This window comes from Lytechinus variegatus, chromosome 19 (genome assembly GCF_018143015.1).
Source record: "Lytechinus variegatus isolate NC3 chromosome 19, Lvar_3.0, whole genome shotgun sequence".
Classification (NCBI taxonomy): domain Eukaryota; kingdom Metazoa; phylum Echinodermata; class Echinoidea; order Temnopleuroida; family Toxopneustidae; genus Lytechinus; species Lytechinus variegatus.
This window is the reverse complement of record NC_054758.1, coordinates 10516945-10536502: the sequence shown is the minus strand read 5'-3', so window position 1 is coordinate 10536502 and position 19558 is coordinate 10516945. Positions and strand designations below refer to the sequence as shown.

Sequence of the window (19558 nt, the reverse complement as noted above, 5' to 3'; positions counted from 1 at the left end):
TTTTTCCAACAGGAGTAAAACTCTTATTTTGCATTATCTCGAAACCAATTTCTGTGCAATGTTTTAGGCTAACACCAATGAAGTTGACTCTATGAAGTGTACTGTTAAAACCAACAATATATTTTGACATTTTGACATTCATTAGAAGAAACACGACGTATTCATCGACTATCATAATTACAAGGTCACAACTGCCTTGATTGGCTAGAGTTTGCAGTGATGGGCTGGGCTTAATCCACCTGTCCACCAATTAGAATCTAAGAAACATGATGCAGCAATCTTGTTTGCTTCCAGTCAAATTCAACCACGTTCCGTCTAGCAATTCACTGCCTGCCAGAAAGCAATTTAGGTTGCAAAGGACACAGTCGACATTCAGATGAGAGAACCGCCGCGAAGAAGGAGACGAATCAAAGGTAAAACTCCCCAAACTTTTCTTTAAGTCTTAACAATTCTTCTGGTGAATTTTTAGAGTCCATTGACAAAGGCTTTCGTTTTAAAATTCGTTCGTTGCTGTGTAACCTAACTTGATGTAATTTGTTGTTGTTCTGCAGGGTGTAAATCGATTTTTTTTTCTAAAACGAGGTAATGTTATTGCTATCTCTCTCTGTGTGGTGATAGTTGGTGATAGTTTAACCCTATATGTGTTTCGATCTCGAATAAGTTTGCTATCATAGGCCTAGTGCTCTTCACTAATACGTATTCCTTACAATCGGCATGATGGCCTATGTACAATAAACTGCGAGAGAATACATTAATAGATTGGAGAAAGTATGACAAGAACAGGAAGCAAAATGTGTTGAATTAGTCCAAGAAGACTGAGGAAGCTGGTCAGAGGAGGAGGGATGAAAAAGGGAACAATTTGAATAAGTAAATGGGATCTGAATGGGATCATATTGATGTTAAACAGTGCTTAAAATTTCCCGTTCGGATCAGTGCTAAACCAACAATTTCAAAAGTTAAGTTTTAAAATCAAAATATCTAAAAATTTCAGCTCGCTATGGCATAATGTTTCAATGAGATACACAGCTTGTTTGATTACAGATGCAGAAACTAAGTTTGTTTTAATGTAAAAACATGTAAAAATGTTTAGTTTTCAAGTCAAATTATATAAAAACAAAGATCTCAACTTCCGCTTCGCGCTGGCATTATGTTCATTGGGATACACAGCTTGCTCAATTACACATACAGAAAGTGAATTTGTTTTTAAAAAACTGTTTTACATCGCGTTCCTGGCATAAAAAAATAAATACATTTAAATCAATAATCTATTTAAAATTTGTGCTTAAATTGATACATTGCAATACAAAAACAATATGTTATATAAAGAAATAAAGTAAATGGAATTAATTTCAAGTAAATATGAACGAATTAAAGTTCACAATTCGGAGACAAAGTACATGAATTAATGTAAAAACGTATGGTTTTCAAGTCAAAATATCCAATATCTTCAGCTCGTGCTTCGCGCTCGCATTAATGTTTTTTGAGATACACAATTACAGATGGAGAAACTATTTTTTTTAATGTATAAACATGTAAAAACGTTTAGTTTTCAAGTCGAATATCCCAAAAATCACAGATGCAGAAACCCTGTTTGTTTTAATGTAGAAACATGTAAGAACGTTTAGTTTTTAAGTCAAAATATTCAAAAATGTTCAGCTCACGCCTCGCATTAATGTAGACTGAGATCTTGTTCAAATAAAGATGCAGAAACTGAGTTTGTTTTAATTCCAAACCTACAAAAATATTTAGTTTTCAAATAAAAATTTTCAGCTCGCGCTTCGCGTTCGCATCATTCAATGATACCCTTCCTTTTTGTGATTACAACAACTTCATGAAAGGTCTGAATTCAAATTTCAGTTGAAAATGTCAAATTTTTAGGCTTTATAATAAAAAAAAATGGCCGTTCATGCTCGCAATAGTTGCTTCTATACCGACATTCTTCATTGTTTTATTGGTATGAATGTTTTTCGTTCTTAATCTGAAGAAAACTTCAGCTTGCGCTTCACGCTTGTTTACTGTGTTCTCTATTAAAAACTAGTGAAGTTTTCAGGTCTAATATCTCAAAAGATTTCAGCTCGCGCTTTGCGCTCGGTCTATTTGATTAGTGAGAAATATATTATTATCATGAGTCACTGCAAAGAGCTGATAAACATTTCCTTTTCAGAACGATTGATTAAAAGTTTTAGCTCGCGCTCACATGAATTACTATATATGCATAATATTCATGCAAAAGCTTACAATGTCCATTTTTCTGGTCGAAATACAAAATTTAGCTCGCGCTTCGGATCATTTGTTTAGACTATTTATCCACCATCTTCATGGTTACGATCAAGTTTTCAGGTAGAAATATAAAATTATTTAGCTCGCGCTCTGCGCTCGCATTTTGGGATTTGAGAGAAATGTATTTTTCATGGATCACTGCGAACAGGTCTTTTGTTTGCTGGCCAGTATATTGCAAATTTTAACTCGCGCTTTGCGCTTGCATGGATCGTTTAGTTAGATACGCCTCATGACAATTACAAAATTTGTTCACAATGTTCAATTTTCAAGGCTAAATATATAAAATATCCAAAATTTTGAGCTCGCGGTCGCGTGGTAATTCATATTCAGGCCACATGGAATACCTTTTGTTGCTTCTAAAATGAAAGTTTAGTTAGGACTGACCCCTTTAAAAAAAGAAAAGAAGAAAATCAGATTTCGGCGGCTGCGACGGGAAAATGTTAATGAAAATATCCCCCCTCCCCCATCGATAAAAGCTGAAACTGATCCTGGGTATGACAAAAAAATGTGTTTAGGGAGAATGTAGAACACTTTCAAAATTCATGGTTACCGGACGTCGGTAATCGCTACCGATATTTGTCGGTAATCAGGGCATCTACAACCCCTTACTGGAAAAAGGCCTCACGACGCCCCTGGGCACAGGACATTGAAAATTTGAGTTTTTCCTACAATAAATAATTGATTAACAGAAAACGCATTAACTTTTGGCTCTCTCTTGCAATCATTGATACCAATACGTGAATACTTTGATAATTGCTCAGCAGGTAATATTCAGGAGTATATTTGAATTCTAAGATGGTCGACCGCGTTAAGAGAGCCATCCTGCTGGTGATGGTGACGATGGTAGCTGTGCATGCGCAGCTCCCAACACCAAGCGGTATCAACTTCATCGGTATCGGGTACGACATCATTGACGGTAACCCTGAGGGAAGCTTCGGAATCGGAGGGGTAGACCCAGGCCTCTTGGTCACTCGACGGATCTTCAAAATGACCTACGACCTTTCGAGAACGTCAAACGATAACCTGTATTCGGTTCCCGACGAGGTTGAGTTCATCCATCGCAGCAGCGCGGTTACATCGTCAACTCATACGACGTTTTATGGGGAGTCAAGTTACGCCTCCAAGCTCTCCGCTCAAGTTGCCGTCTCTGGTAAGTTAACAAATCTGTTGGTATGGTTCCACAATCTAAGATTTTATATCCGAACTGGGGCCCGTTGCAGAAAAAGTTGCAATCAATCGCAACTCTAAAAATCACGCGCAACTTGATTTTCAACCAATCAACAACGCGCATTTGGGACTTGCGATTGATTTTTTGGCTTGCGTTTAAACGCAACTCTTTCTGCAACGGGCCCCTGGATTGTCCTAAAGTTACATACAACATGGCATCATAATGATACAACATTCTATTACAATTAAAATCTTAATATATTTTGAACATCTTTGTGATTTATCATGTATCTTTTTTGTTATTTAATATCTGACAGTGGCCTATATTTCTTTGCATATGTTTTGTCATCTCTAGGTTCTTACAGTAGCATCTTCGCCAGTGTATCATTTTCTGCCAGTTCACGTAAGTGTTTTGAGAGGGAACTTCACTAATTAAAGTACTTTATAGTGTCTTCAATAATGTTAATGTTAAATTTTGTAAGCATTAAAGAAATATGATTAGAAACAATGACAAAATAATATATTGGTTATTTGAATAAGATTTCTTTGCCATTATACCAAAAAAAATCAGAGTTTTTCTCTGGTAAATGATACTACTCATGGTAATTTACTCTTTCAACATCTTTGAAAAGCGGTAAAATGTGGACAAAATTGATGAGAACTTTCTATTAAAAACAAAGAAATCGAGAATATCTTATTTTTAGATTGCTTAGACCATCTACAGTGTTGATTTTTCACATTACGTGATCAACATTCCAGTTAATTATAAGATTTTATGAAAATCTGTGCCCTTTAACGGTAATGAAATGAAAATAATAGAATAAAACTGTTTTATTGCGTAAATTTACCACTGTTACACCAGAACAAAATATCTTTGTATTTTCTGCTTTGTTTATGGAACCTATATTATCAAGCATGACATTGGCTAACAAATTTAGAAAATATTTTGTAAGAAGCTTTCCTCTGTATATCAAATTACTAAATTTGTTAATTAAGTGCCCATATGACTATTGTTCATAAAAAATAATACAAATAATACATATATCTCAAAATGCATAATAATGCATATATCTCAAAATGTATAATATACATATATCTCAAAACAATATATATCTCAAAAGAAGTTGTATTGCATTGGTAATGCTTAATTTATCCAAAAGCTATTAAATAAAATAGATTAAGTTTGCACAAATTTTTATTACAAATATTTTAGGAAAGTATATAGACATATTGTAGTGTGTGTACTGTATAATAAATATTGAGTACATACTAAGGAAAGGTATTGATTCATATATATTCGCGTCTAAGCACGTGAACTTATGTATGTAATCACACTCGCAGTCACACGCACTCACACATACGCGCAGACACCCAACAAATCCTACTCCTATATAATTAGCCTTGGTAGTGCTAGTGATTACACAAAGTATCATATAAGGTAGAGGTAAGAACAATATATGTGGTTCTGCGATAAATAAGTGATGTATACAATAAAAATTATAAATATCTGATTTCTTACCCTGAAGATTTACTGTAAGTGCTTAAAGGTAACCAAAACCCAAGGAGAGAAGCAACTTTATTGGAAAGAGTAAAATGAGAGGAACAAATAAAATAAAAGTTTCATCAAAATCGGTTATGAAATAAGCAAGTTATGGACGATTAAAAAGTCTTGTTGTACTTACTATGTGGATCCTCAAATTGGCAAACATACTTCAAAATGGCTGATTTTGTGGACAACTCTCCATTTGTTTTGTACACATATTTTCGGATTTTCCCCTTTATTTTACATATTTCACATTATCTCCTCCTGACCTTAACATATATGGTGTAGATTATATTTTCCCGTGACATAATGTTGTGCTCATCAGGAGGCAAGATGCACTTTGAAAGATAATGAAGAAAATCTGAAAATTTGTGTACAAAACAAATGGAGAGTTGTCCACAAAATCAGCCATTTTGAAGCATGTTTGCCAATTTGAGGATGCCCATAGAAAGTACAACAAGAGTTTTCAAATTCCCATAACTTGCTTATTTCTTAACCGATTTTGATGAACTTTTTGAAAATTGTTCCTCTCATGTTACTCTTTCCAATAAGATTACCTCTCTTCTTGAGTTTTGGTTTCCTTTAACCAGGTGGGTGATGTGTGTGTATATAAGTGAATGCGAAAGTGCATTGACTCTTGAAAGGGGAAACGGAAATGGGTCGTGGGGTTAGAGTCAATCAGGAGTAGGGGGGGGGGACTTTGGGTGGTCAGTGATCTATTGTTCGGCATTGATACCATGTGGTTGTAATGTTTTTAGTTTTGATATCCAAAATGACTCTCGGTGTTGTATTGCTTCACGTGACCTACTTCTGATTGACTCGATCCCGGTAATTTGGACATTTTCTAGGGAATGGGATTGAAGGTTGAAGTGCACTGTGTATGGGAGAGTCTTGTGCTGTGGTGAATGGAAGTTCCGTATTTCGGATCTCGTATTGTTAAATCGGGTGTAAAGGGTGGTTTCAGTTTTGCCAACATATTGTTTTTTGCATTTGGTACAAGTAATGAGGTATATTATCCAGGTGGATTTGCATGTGATGTGTGATGTTATTGTGTAATTTTGTTTTGTTACGGTGCTGGTGAATTTCGTGGTGTCCTTGATGTGATTATGGAGAATGCATTTGTGTGATTAACATTTCAAGAATCCCGTGGGGGTCATTGGCGCCCTGACAAGGAGGTTGTGTAGGGTGCGCCCTCTACGGTGGATGTTGTGGGCTTGTTTGGGTAGATGTTGGCTGTTGTTGCCGATTGTTGTAGGATGGGGAAATGTTTTGTTTAATCATTTTTGGTACTTTGGCTGTTACGGGTGAGAAGGTCTTGGGGAAGTAGATGTTGTTGTTTTGTTTTTGATTGGACTGATATGTGAGGAGTTGTTCTTTGGGTTTTTCTTTTGCCTTTTCTATTTGCTTTTTTTAACAATTTGTGGGTTGTAGTCCCGGTCTTCAAAGCTGGCCGAGATGGTGGTCTTCTCGGCTAGCTTCGGAACAAATTCGTCTTACTCTTAGTGCTTGGCTGTATGGTATGCTGTTGATGGAGTGTTTGGGGTGGCATGAATAGGGTAGGAGGTAGGCGTGTGAATCGGTGGGTTTCGTATAAAGTTCTGTTTCTATTTGGTCATTGTGTATTGTGAGTGATATGTCTAGGAAGTGTGTCTGGAAGTGGGATGATTCGAAAGTGAATTTAATGGAATGATGCTGCTTGTTCTTTCCCCCTGGAACCTTTCGAGTGTGCGCGGCGAGCCATTCCACATGAAGAAAATGTCATGAATATACCGTTTCCATGATTTTGTGAAAGTGGGTGAATTCATTTGGTTTATTATTTCTTCAATTTGACCCATAAAGAGGTTGGCATATGGAGGGGCGACAGGGGTACCCATTGCTGTACCTTCAACTTGGAGGTAGTGTTTGACGTTGATTTGGAAGTTGTTGAGTTTGAGTATTATTTCGAACAGTATGATGAATAGGTGTGTGGGTTGGTTTTGATTTTGTCTTGAGTTTAGTGCTTTTTGACAAGCTTCCATTCCTTCATTGTGGGGTATGTTTGTATATAGGGATGTTACGTCAGCTATTACAAGGATTGTTCTGGAGGAAATTGTGTCGGGTCTCTGTTGATTTGTTTGATGTGTTTCAAGAAGTTACTGGTGTCTTTAATGTGGAAGGGTAGTTTTTCCGTGAGAGGGCGTAGATAGAAATCAAGGTATTTTGATATTTGGACTGTTGGACAAGAGCAACCTGATACAATGTGCCGGCCTGGAATGTTGGGGTTGTGAATTTTGGGGAGGAAGTAGAGATTAGGACATGTCGGGTTCTTCGGGATAAGGCATTGTTGAGTTTCTAGATCAATGTCGAGTTTTTGATTGGATTTGATTTGATTTAATTATTTCCACATTCCAATAAAATCATATACAAGTGAAATCATTTTTTTCTTAGCATAACATACAAAGTAAATGATATAATTAATAAGATATACATATACACAATCTAATAATCTAATTGAAATATATTTATACCTGATATTTTTATTTAATTGTTACAAAAAATAGCAGAAAAATCATATATATATTGTAAGAAATGGATGAAGAGAACAATGGTAGGCGTAGCTTAAATCAAGGTTCCCAGAGCTACCCTTTGGAAAAATTGGTGATGCCGAAAAAATGTCTCTGCCGGGAATCGAACCCGGGCCCCCAGCTTTGAACGCCGGTGCCTTAACCACTAGACCACAGAGACGGTTAGTAGCTAGGGCGAGCCCGATCCGATTGACCGTCAGATAGACAGATTTTCGACACTATACCAATTATATATTCCTTTGTCGGGTGAAGGTGAGTTTTGAACAATGACAAGCCGCCATGCCTCAGCTGGATCAAAGCTATTGCTTCGATACAGTACACATTCCCGGCAGAGACATTTTTTCGGCATCACCAATTTTTCCAAAGGGTAGCTCTGGGGAACCTTGATTTAAGCTACGCCTACCATTGTTCTCTTCATCCATTTCTTACAATATTTAAATAAAAAAAGAGTTGCCAAAAGCTGTTGTACATGTATAACTTTACACACATATATATATATATATATATATATATATGGCGTAGTTTCCTTCAGCAAGAAATTTATCCACATTGTGCTGCTCTCAACCCAGGTCTGGTGAATGGGTACCTGGCAGGAATTTATTCCTTGAAATGCTGAGTGCTGGAAAGGCTGCTTGAGCTACAGCGGGGTAATAATATCAAAGTCCTTTGGAAGCACATAGAGACGTTATTCATGTGTCATGCGCTATACATGACATGAAATGACCATTATTATCATCATCATAGTAGTGTATGCAGTTTCCTTTCTTTTTAAGGGGGGGGGGGGGGTACCAAAACTAAATACAGGCCTTATTCGTCATTATATCCTAAACTGTTTAAATCCTGTATCAAAATTGGATCAAATAGAATAATGAGACGTGAAGTATCCCTTACGAAAATTTAATATGCCGTGACGCCAATGATAAAATGGAGCACAACAGATCTGTACCGGGCAAGTCCAGTGATGCAACCCCGCGGACACTAATCAAATTCCGCAGGCTGTGCCCAGTGGCTAAACGGAAAGTATCGAAGTCAAAATACGAAGTTACACTTTAAATGAGCTATGCAGCGTAGCGCGTAGATTTTTGCCAGGGGGGGTTGGGGTGGTGTGTGCCGCGGTTGAGACCCCCATTTTTCGCCTAAATTTCCGTTGCAGAGCATCACCAATTAGGAAAGCCATAGAAATTTCTATTTTCCCAATTCCAAAGACCCTAAAATTTGTGATTCAGATTCATCGTTCTTACATCAAAAGTATAGGATATGTAAACAAAAAATATACGAGGCGTTCAAAAGTGTATCGGGAATCAATAAGCCTCGGTTGGACTGAAAATACCACTTTTTATTTTTCTTGGAGCTTGGCCCCTCGGTAAAAATGGTAATTAGGCCTACCAGTCAAGCCGAGAGCTAATAATTCCTTCTCCAAACATTGTATCTTTGTATGCTATGTCATTTCTCTGCAGGCTACGAGCAGATTACCAATCGCATGTCTACTGAACAATCAGTGTTCTATGGCACCCAGACGATTACTAATACCGGTAATGCCCGTTACAAAACTGAGCTTGCTTCACCTGACGCATACGCCCTCAACAATGGCTTTGTTGCAGATGCTTGCAATCTTCCAAGCACATACGATTATAATTCATACATGTCATTCCTTGATTCGTGGGGAACGGTAAGTAAACATCGTTTTTTTTATTCTAACACCAAATAATGAAAAAATGAAAATTTGCAATACTTTGTACAAAGAAATTTTACAAAAGCAGTCCATTGATTTTACGCTGACCTGAATAAGCCGAAATTTTGGATTGTAACTCTTTTGATACATCTATGATCTTTGGTTCGTTACCTTGTTACCTGACCAAAACGTCCAGAAATGTTATCATTACAGAGTCATCCAACTCTCTTGTGAAATATAATAAACGATAAAACGGTCTAATATCTTGCTTTTCTATAGTTACAAATTTTCGCAATGTTCCAAATGCACAAGTAACTAGCAAGATGACACTCTAATCCATTTTTCCTGGGACCATAAAATTTTGTCCTTTTAAAAAAAAATTAGGAAAATTTCGAATTATCGGATAATAGTTACATGTTTGCATAATCTGTTAAAAAGTGCTCTTCGACTAAGGCGATTATGTGACTTTTGTAACACTCTTAGAAGACGGTTCTTAGAGAGTTCGCTGCTTGTCCTTTATTTGGGATCCTTAATGGCTCCCTATTTGCCCGTCTTAAAGAACCACTTTAAACATGTTTGGTCCTTTGTAAAACCTTTTACGATTCTTGAGCACGTAGAATAAGTCTTTTGTGGACCATTATTCTCGTCGATTCCGAATTTAGAATAAACATGAACAAAAGGGTTCCAAAAAATGGGTACGAATTGACTTTCCAATTTTTCTGAGAGTGAAGGTTTACTAATGCTGATGTTTATTTTTCATCCATTAACAGCACGTTGTAATTGAAGTGGATCTTGGAGTGAGGACAGGAACCAACTACGAGGAGTCAAGATCTACTTTTGTAGAATACGCTTCGGAACATGTAACTTTCTCTTTCATTTTTGTAACTATAATGTAACATAAAATGTGGCCAGCCTCCCCACAACCATTAATTAATGACTAAGGAAGTTCCATGAAAATAGGAAAAATAGTAAGTTTCTCTTCATAAAAGTGAATAATAAAAAACAATATAGCGAATTCGTTGATCTTGAAAAATTGTTCTTGCTGGTGATGTCAAAAATTGTAAGTTGTAAAAGCAAACAAACGACGAAATAAAAGTTTCTTTGCACCACTTTTTTATTCAAATTTTATGCTACATGCAAGGGCGCTGTTACCAAGTTACGACATTCGCGATTTTGTAACCAATTTTACACTATTTCCAATTGAAATACAAGTTAAAGCTACTACAATAACGGACATCAAAAACAAAAGCATAAAAAATAAGATTACTCTCTAAATGCGAAAAGCTGTTCTAGTCCTTAATCGCACCTAAGAGTGATACTAGGGACCAATCCCTTTGGAGTGAGCTGTGCCTCCCTTGAAGAGTGGATCATGACTTCTTTTGGAGTGAACTGCAAGAAGATGCACATGCAATTCACTCCAAAAGGAGTAATAATGCACTCTAAAAACGAAGTACATTTCATCCCCAAGGGATTTGGTGCCTACTATCACTCCAAGAGGATTGTGAGAAGGAGCAAGATTAGCTCTTTTGCATTTAGAGATTATGATACGAGAAAGAAAGGGGATTGTTTTAACTGACTGAAACTAGGAAATACCTCTCTACACAGGTTGGAGCAAGTCTCAGCGCTTCGGGGTCGTACAAAGGATTCAGCGCCTCTCTGACTGTCAACATGGACACCTTCAACAGTGGGCTGCAGAGCGGGGACAGTTTCGGAAGTTCTTACACATCCTACACGGTCGGAAGTACGTCCATGAATGGTAAGAGATCTTGTATTTTTGTTCCTTTGAAAAAAAGAAGAAGTTAACATTGTCAAATAAAAGATTATTATGATGGAATTCATAATTAAAACAAAGGATGTGAAGCGAGCTGTGGGAGTACTTACACATCGTACACGGTTGGCTTTGAGGGCATGCATGGATGATAAGATATGCAAAAGTGTATTACTTCACTAGCTAAACCCATCTACTCTTAATTACAGGCAGGCCTAATTTTCGTTTGCTTTATTTTCTGCGCATGATCAAAAGATTCTACGCATGATCAGAGGAAGGTCATTTGTACTAAAGTGACATGGTGGTTTAAAATCTTAAGGCATGGTCACACCGGCCGAGCGTTGTTGGAACGGTCGTAGAGCGGAGAGATTTCGATTGTTGTTTTTTTGTTTTCGATTTTTTCCCCAATTTTGAGAGCGAAATTCTACCCTCTTTCCCTACCGCTCCACAACCGCTCCAACAACGCTCGGGCGGTGTGACCAGGTCTTAATGAGATAAGCACCAACTTTGATGTCTTGATTATTCATATATTCTTTTGAATTGTGGTTTTCTTTTGCATCCACAAAAAAAAACAATGCGTCCACGAACGACTGGTATTTCACAGTTTGCCAAGTACATTGTGCAACATGATATATGCATTCAAAGTAGGAATGCAACAAATACCTTCATAAAGTGTTCGTTGGTGTGCTATTCTAGTCACCTGGTCTATTCAATTTCTTCATCCTGCTATGTAAGGCAAGCTTGCGTAATATCTTGCTTTGAAATCTGCCTATCATAATGAAAGAAATGAAAGGTCATTTGACCAAAATTGTCCATGAAGTAACTACGAACTGGTCTATTTCTTTATGGTTTACATTAGTTTAAAGAGGACGTCTCAGGTAAACTGTTGGACATGTTTTGATTTATTTCATTCACCCACTCTATATATGACCATTTAGGCAGAAATGTATTTCTTGATTCTGATCATTGGCATTGGATTCAGTTTTCTAAAGCCAACTTCATGGCTATTGTATATTTCCTCTTGAGTGCATATCAATGGAACCCATGGCTAATCACTGGCGAGCTGTAATCCTTGGCATCATTTTGATTATGGCTTTGCACTCCTATTCAAGAGAGGAACTCTTTGACATAAGAGACAATGCCTTAAAACGTCTCTACCAAGGGATGTTTACCAGGACCATAGTAGATTATCGTATCAGTACTACCAGGCCAACAAAGATAGGACATCATTCTTCCATAAGGCGCCATCATATACATGCTAGGTTTTTATAAGAAGGCCTATACCCCAAAACTAAAGGCAAAGGCTATACGCCTATAAACATAAATCGGTAACTAACCGGTTAGATGTAAATGTATTGCAAAAGACAGTATGAACTGTTTAATTACGATGGCCTGTATAAATGCAAAAGAAACTGGATAACTGTTATAAAAACCCTCACCATTTTAACATTCATTTAACATGAAAATCGCCGTTAATTTACATGCACAGCAATCAACGAAAACACGATAGTTCGTTGGTATTTTTCATTACAAAGATTATTATATTTTACATGTATTTTACATTAAACTTGTAATTATACGTTACATATAACTGAATAAATACGTTTGGTTTGTTAAATCATTGTGTCGTCTGTTTTTAAAAGGTAAATATGGTGTAAATTTACGATTTTCTTTGTAAAATTACTAGTATTTTTTAACAGTGTATCGAAATGATAAGTGATATGGATAATCGTAGCGTAACGTACCGTAAGGAGACAACTATGGAAATAAAATATGTGCATCCATCTGATTATCTTCACAGAACCCATCAAACTTACACTGATGGGAATGCACGAGATATTCGACGATAGTTACTGGGCACTTCTGTCGACCTACATCAACGCCGGGTACTGCAGCAGCTCTTTCCATATAACCAGCGTACGAAACAACTTGGTGACGGCTATGCAGAGCTATGCCAACTACAAGAGTGTGGTTGCAAGAACAGCTGGTATACCCATACATATATTTCAAGCATTGATAACATATTCTCCCTGGAGGAGGAGGGGGGGGGGTCATCGATCCTATTTTTAGTCCAACAAGTTTCACTGACTTTGATTGGCCGAGAGGTATAGTTACAATGGTAATTGGTGGATGAAATATAAAATCAACTCCACAGCGCAGTGTATACTTACACATTCCGTATCCTTGACAAATGAGACGCTTCCCCCTCTTTCGGTATATTGCACATTTTGAATGGCTTCTTTTCGATAGACCGGGACAGCAGCGGAATCTCTTGGCTCTTGATGGACAATGGGATAATTATTTGCAACTGTTCGTCCGGTGCAAATCTTCGGATGTTCTGCTGTCCCGGTCCACCAACTTTCGACAAAGGAATCGTTGCGTTGTAGAGGGCGGGTCCGTAGTAAATGCGAAAACTCTCTATTGATCTCGAGGCAGATGCCCATTCGGTTCACTTTCGGCGAATGTGTGGAAGCTTAAAAGTGCCACCGAGATGTTGAGATAATTATCTCGGGAAGTCGATATCTTGATAGCAAAAGATAAGATGACGAGATCCCAGATCTCATCATGTCGACATCTTTTAGAAGAGATGATGAGATGACAAGATCCCGGATCTCATCATGTTAACATCTTGTAGAAGAGATGATGAGATGACAAGATCCCGGATCTCATCATGTTGACATCTTGTAGAAGAGATGATGAGGTGACAAGATCCCGGATCTCATCATGTTGACATCTTGTAGAAGAGATGATGAGATGACAAGATCCCGGATCTCATCATGTTGACATCTTGTAGAAGAGATGATGAGATGACAAGATCTTGGATCTCGTCATGTCTACATCTTTAAGAAGAGATGATTAGATGACATGATCATGGATCGAATATCTTGTCATCTGATCATCTCTTCTACAAGATGTTGACATGATGAGATCCTGGATCTTGTCATCTCATCATCTCTTCTACACGATGTTGACATGATGAGATCCTGGATCTTGTCATCTCATCATCTCTTCTACAAGATGTTGACATGATGAGATCCGGGATCTTGTCATCTCATCATCTCTTCTAAAAGATGACGACATGACGAGATCCGGGATCTTGTCATCTCATCATCTCTTCTAAAAGATGTTGACATGATGAGATCCGGGATCTTGTCATCTCAACATCTCTTCTAAAAGATGTTGACATGATGAGATCCGGGATCTTGTCATCTCAACATCTCTTCTAAAAGATGTCAACATGATGAAATAAGGGATCTTGTCATCTCATCATCTCTTCCAGAAGATGTTGACATGATGAGATCTGGGATCTTGTCATCTCATCATCTCTTCTAAAAGATGTCGACATGATGAGATCTGGGATCTCGTCATCTTATCTTTTGCTATCAGGATGTCGACTTCCCGAGATAATTATCTCAACATCTCGGTGGCACTTTTAAGCTTCCATACGAATGTGTATCACCACTCGAATTACAGGCGTGAAGGCAGCCTCAAAGCCGGCGTCAGAGGCGGCCGCAGACGCACGTGTATCAAGGCCCTGAGATGTAGGGTTAGGGTTGCAATAGGGTAAAATAATGCAAGGTTGCTGTTATTCATTCGGTTAGTGCGTGCAATTTATTTTCGCAATGGTAAATTTCATGGTACCGGAATCGCAATGACAAAAAAAAAACATTCACAAAAACTGATTCCTAATAACGTTATGACCATACAGCAAAACACATGCGTCAAATATACCTACTGAACAACTATTCAATGTTTATGAGTGCGACTGTTTCGAATATTGCATGAGCGTGCAAGTTGAAAGAGTATATTCAACGACTCGCAGCGAAGTGAAAGAGACTGCTTCAACTTGCACCGAACATGCCGAATGTAATATCCGAATGGTCGCACGAATAACAAAACATTGAATATATGTTTTATACAACACTTGTAGGCACAGTCAAACATAGGCCAAATAAACAAAATAGAGGGAAATGAAGAAAAGGACTAGATCTTCATAGATCTGCTCGGGTCATTCTCTCGTCTTTTATTTATTCATTTTATTTTTTTGCTTTATCTTAGTGTGGTGTCTGCAGCGCAGTGATGCGGGTACGCGCATGCAGGTAGGTGCAGATCACAACGCGCGTTGAGTTGTAATCTATTGCACTGTCTCAGTCTCCCCCTTGCTCGAACATGCAATAGTCGACTATTGCACGGGTGTCATTCCTCTGAATGTCATGTGACACATTCCCCCAATCAGCTGTAAATCTATGTATGTGTTGTACAAAATACATTAAAGGTTCACCGTCCCCGGATTCAGTTTGACGGTTATGCACTCGCCGTCATTTTCATTACGAAGATCATCGACGCAATTTGCATGCAGCTGTCAATCATCAGCCAGTCGCGCAGCAAGTGCTGACATTCATAGTACACAAACGCTACGCTGTTTTTGGTTACATCAGCATGGGTCCAAAATATCTGCTGACGTCGATTTCACGCAGCAGAAGGAGGTGGAGCCAACCTGCCAAGATCTCCGAACAGCGGGCGAAGCATATGCGAACTAAGAATTGTCAAAGCTCGGGCATTCGGAACATGGAATTGGCGTACGCGACGTATAACTATGATAACATTGGTGCGAATGGGCAGCTGGTGCAGTCCGCAGTTCGCACGTATGATGTCAAGCAGCGACCTTTAAATCCAGGGAGCATTGACGGTGAACCTTTAACAGTTACTACCAACGGAATAACTAAAAGCTCACAGTTGAATCTCAGGATAAAATCAATTTATTAAGTCTCTTTCTTCTGCTTTTGTGCCCAGACGACGCAGTCAAGATCCCTCTCGTTTGGCCTGATGGAACCTACGGACTCCCGAAGCCAACAACCGGGTGCCCTCAGGGATGGCATGACGGGTATCGTTATCACGATACAGAAGACGACAATAGCAACAATTACTGGTCTAACCCGTTCCATCTAGAAGGTTCGAGAGGATCCAACAACATGAGGAATTATTTCTGCATGAAAACCACAAGCGCTGCTCCATCTGGTTTAGGATGGGCATGGCCAGCGGGCAGCTACTGTATTTACAAGAAGGGCTCTTGTCCATCAGGTACGTAAAAGTCTGTTTATTTTAGTTTTTATGGAAGGGGCTGAGAATTCTAAACTTCAGTTTTTTTTTATTCTAAATTTTCATTTGTGATTTAAAAAAAAGTTTTTTTACTCATTAATATTATTTTACTTTTAGTTGTTAATTTTCATCTTTATAACTTTTAATCATATTTCTTTCTGTTGTATATTTTAGATTTAGATTTTTCTGTTTATTCCTCTTCTTTATTTTGATTTTAATTTCGATTGTAATGACTAATCAATTACTGAATTAATCACTATTTGTTAGGGGGAGTTTGTTCAGAGAGCAAACCCTTTTTCTTAGCATTTTTTGTCATTTTCTTCTCTCAGTACAAAATATGCTATTGAAGACTTTGAATAAGGCTGGAAATCTTGGACTCGTCCAAATCCAATAGAGAATTTTTTTCCAAATGAATTTCATGCCCATACATAGTATACTCACTTTACTGCATCACAAGCGCAATGGTTTTCCTCATTACGCCACTATGGCGAGTTGATCAAATCCGTGCAAATTCCGTTTTTGTCTCATTTGCAGAGCAGAGAGGGACCATATACTCCTCTTTTTCAGACGGCGGCGGTGGCGTCAACAATAAAATATTTAACCAATATTAAGTTTTTGACATTTCATCCTATCATATAGACCTACATGTAGTTTTGAGACTTGGACAAAAGTTTAATCGAGTATATCACTTATCATCTTGGATGAGATTTAGATCATAACCAAGGTCTAAGATCATTTAGAGACAATGAAGTTTGATCATGTTTTCAGTATCAACATTGGAATCTTTACCAAGATTTTTTTTGTTGTAATTTCATGGTAGCTTAAAAAGTATATGGACCTAGATTGTGAAACATGGACAGGAGGGTAATCAAGTATCACGGATCGTGATGCGTGAGTTTCAAGTCACGTGATTCAGATCAAATGTCATGGATGAGCAATGAACAACATTGAAATCTTAACCAAGGGCTAAATTTTTGGAAAGATATAACTTTGAAATAAATAAACTTGGACATGGGGGTAATCAGGTATCACTGATTATTTTACAAGAGTTTCAGGTCACACGATCGAGGTCATAGGTCATTCACGGTCAATAGACTGTGGATCACTTGTGTTTTTGTGAATAATTATTTAGTCATCTCTGTTGCTATATTCATTACGTGATGAAGGCGAGACTGTCAGAGGCCTTCCACTTGTTATGAACATTAATGTGTAGTCTGGCAGAGTAATCCCTATTATGACGTATTATTTTTGATATGCCGTCGTATTTCCGTCATACCTTTCTTCTCAGTTTGTCATCCTTATCTTAAATTTATGATATGAGTTAGGTCTTCAGTGTGTTCTGCAGGTCATTTCTTGAATGTCAAGGAAGGCCGAACACATCCGTGCATGCGAGGATTCTCTATACAAATCTCGCCGCAGATCACGCGGTTTTGAGGCGCGAGACGAGTTGTGACCAAGACAAGACATTCCATAGATGAGAGGAAGAAATAAAACTGTCTTGAATAATGAAAATAATATATTTTTTTTTATATATTGCTCTATCAATATACGACTGCTCAAAGCGCTTCACAATTATTGTTACCCGGTCACTGCATTCATAGCTGTTTAGCAGCCTGTTAGGCACACGCTTGCTAAGCCAACCACAGTGCCGGTTTATTCCTAACGGTACCCAATAAACACTTAGGTGACAGTAGCAAAGTGTGGATTGACGCCTTGCCAAATGACGACTTGCCATGATGGGATTCAAACACATGACCCTCTGATTACAAGGCGAGAGTCAGAACCGTTACACCATGGCATCGTATCAATGTGGATCAAATCGCCAATTCACATTTATTAACCGGTTCGTTTGTGTGTGTTTTTTTCTCGATCCTTTCAAAAACAGGATTCACAGAGGGTAACATCTACTGGGATGATGAGGATGATAACAATCGTAACAGCGTTTCGGGGGTACTCCCGGATGGGGACTATGGTAGCAATACAAGGATGTACTTCTGTTGCCGAACCGATGGTTATACCCACCATCCCATCTTTCTTCCAACTGATGACAATTTCATGCTATTCCCCCTCTATTCAACCTGCCAATCGGTAAGTCATGAATGCCAATAAACGAGAGAACAGAAGGAGAGGGGAGGGGGGGGGGTGACAACATATAATATCCCCCATCCTCACCATTGTTTATCAGAAGTATGTGCATGACTTGCATGACTCTGCTCTGCTCTTGGCAAGAAAAAAAGGAGAGGAGTTTGTTCTAGACAAAACGTCCTCCAAAATTTAATATGCACCAATAGCATTATTGCTAGCAGGAAGTCCACAAAGCGTCATATCGTGGGAGGGGGCAAGTCTTGGCCGTTAACAGCGCACAAGCATTTCATCAAGGAATGCTTTTCTTTCAGGCATCCATTTACATCGCCTGGGTCGAGTGTAGCATGATCTGGATCCATATCTTGCCGAAGGAAATTACGTCATTGCTGTGATTCGAACCCAAGACCCTTTCAAAGCCCGAAGACTGATGCATCGACCACATCGCTCCAGAAATAAAAATATAACTATAGAAAGTTTAAGATAACTTGTGAAAAAAAACTCCTCTCACTCAATCATTTCCTTTTCCCCGATATTCAAACTTAAACTCAAATATTTCAAATCTTAATAACTTGTATACAATACCTCAATGACAACTTTGTACAATGGGAAATTTAAAAAGTCATGCAGATCAACAAAATACATAAAGCAATGATGTTGAGGCAGTAGCAGAAAGTCGTTGGCCTACTACAGCAAAACTTCCAATGGATGTTTGACATTGCAACAACTTTTAAAAAACAACCCCAAACAATATCAAATAACAATGTTTAGTAGACCTTAATTACTTTATAATGATGTTCCGTCTTTTTTCTTTGCATTTCAAGGTTAATGGGATGTCGGTCTCCCAGGAATATTTCCGCTGGGATAACGAGGATGATAATAATCGCGATAGTCAGACGGCAACACATCCCTATGAAGGCTTGCAAGGAGGCAATCATAACGTTGTGCTTCACTTCTGCTACTACTACAATTAAATGCGGATAAATAGGATATAGGCCCCGTCTTACAGAGCTTTACGATTGATCCGATTAATATCAAGTATATGGAAATCCATCAATGTCATCAATTTTTCTTTAGGAAATTTACTCAATGTCCTTTGAAAACAAAACAGGCATACTGAATTTTTATGAAAACATTGAATGTGTGAATATACATCATTTCTAGCATCCCATCATACTCCCATGATTTTTTTCCCTCTTTATTAACTTGCCTCATCATTAATGAGGTTGGAAAATCACACATTAAATAATCTTCATAGTCTTCATGTTATTAACAATTTTACTATATTTAATCTAAATAGGTTTAAAATACATTCTAAGAATGACACAAGACTTGTGTAATTCCTGTTCATTTTACATTGTGATTACTTTCCATAAGTTTGA

At 37.9% G+C, this 19558-nt stretch overlaps 1 protein-coding gene across 2 annotated transcripts; it reads left to right on the top strand.

Annotated features, from left to right (window-relative positions):
• Positions 1-334: 334 nt before the first annotated feature.
• On the top strand, positions 335-19248 carry LOC121405849. Of its 2 annotated transcripts, none has more exons than XM_041596818.1 (10): positions 335-413; positions 3045-3430; positions 3803-3850; positions 9012-9223; positions 9997-10086; positions 10832-10982; positions 12796-12981; positions 15789-16076; positions 17980-18182; positions 19001-19248. In XM_041596818.1, the coding sequence occupies exons 2-10, from the start codon at positions 3076-3078 to the stop codon at positions 19148-19150; spliced, it is 1683 nt and encodes a 560-aa protein (XP_041452752.1). In that variant the 5' UTR covers positions 335-413; positions 3045-3075; the 3' UTR covers positions 19151-19248. The 2 variants fall into 2 exon arrangements, with proteins under 2 accessions (XP_041452752.1, XP_041452753.1); XM_041596819.1 differs by having other exon boundaries at positions 3042-3430.
• Positions 19249-19558: the final 310 nt, after the last annotated feature.

Excerpts from the sequence above, each read along its gene's own strand:
- LOC121405849 (XM_041596818.1), top strand. The coding sequence starts at position 3,076 with ATGGTCGACCGCGTTAAGAGAGCCATCCTGCTGGTGATGGTGACGATG. Across the intron at positions 9,224-9,996 it reads TCCTTGATTCGTGGGGAACG|CACGTTGTAATTGAAGTGGA; the intron begins GTAAGTAAACAT and ends ATCCATTAACAG. Across the intron at positions 18,183-19,000 it reads TCTATTCAACCTGCCAATCG|GTTAATGGGATGTCGGTCTC; the intron begins GTAAGTCATGAA and ends TTGCATTTCAAG.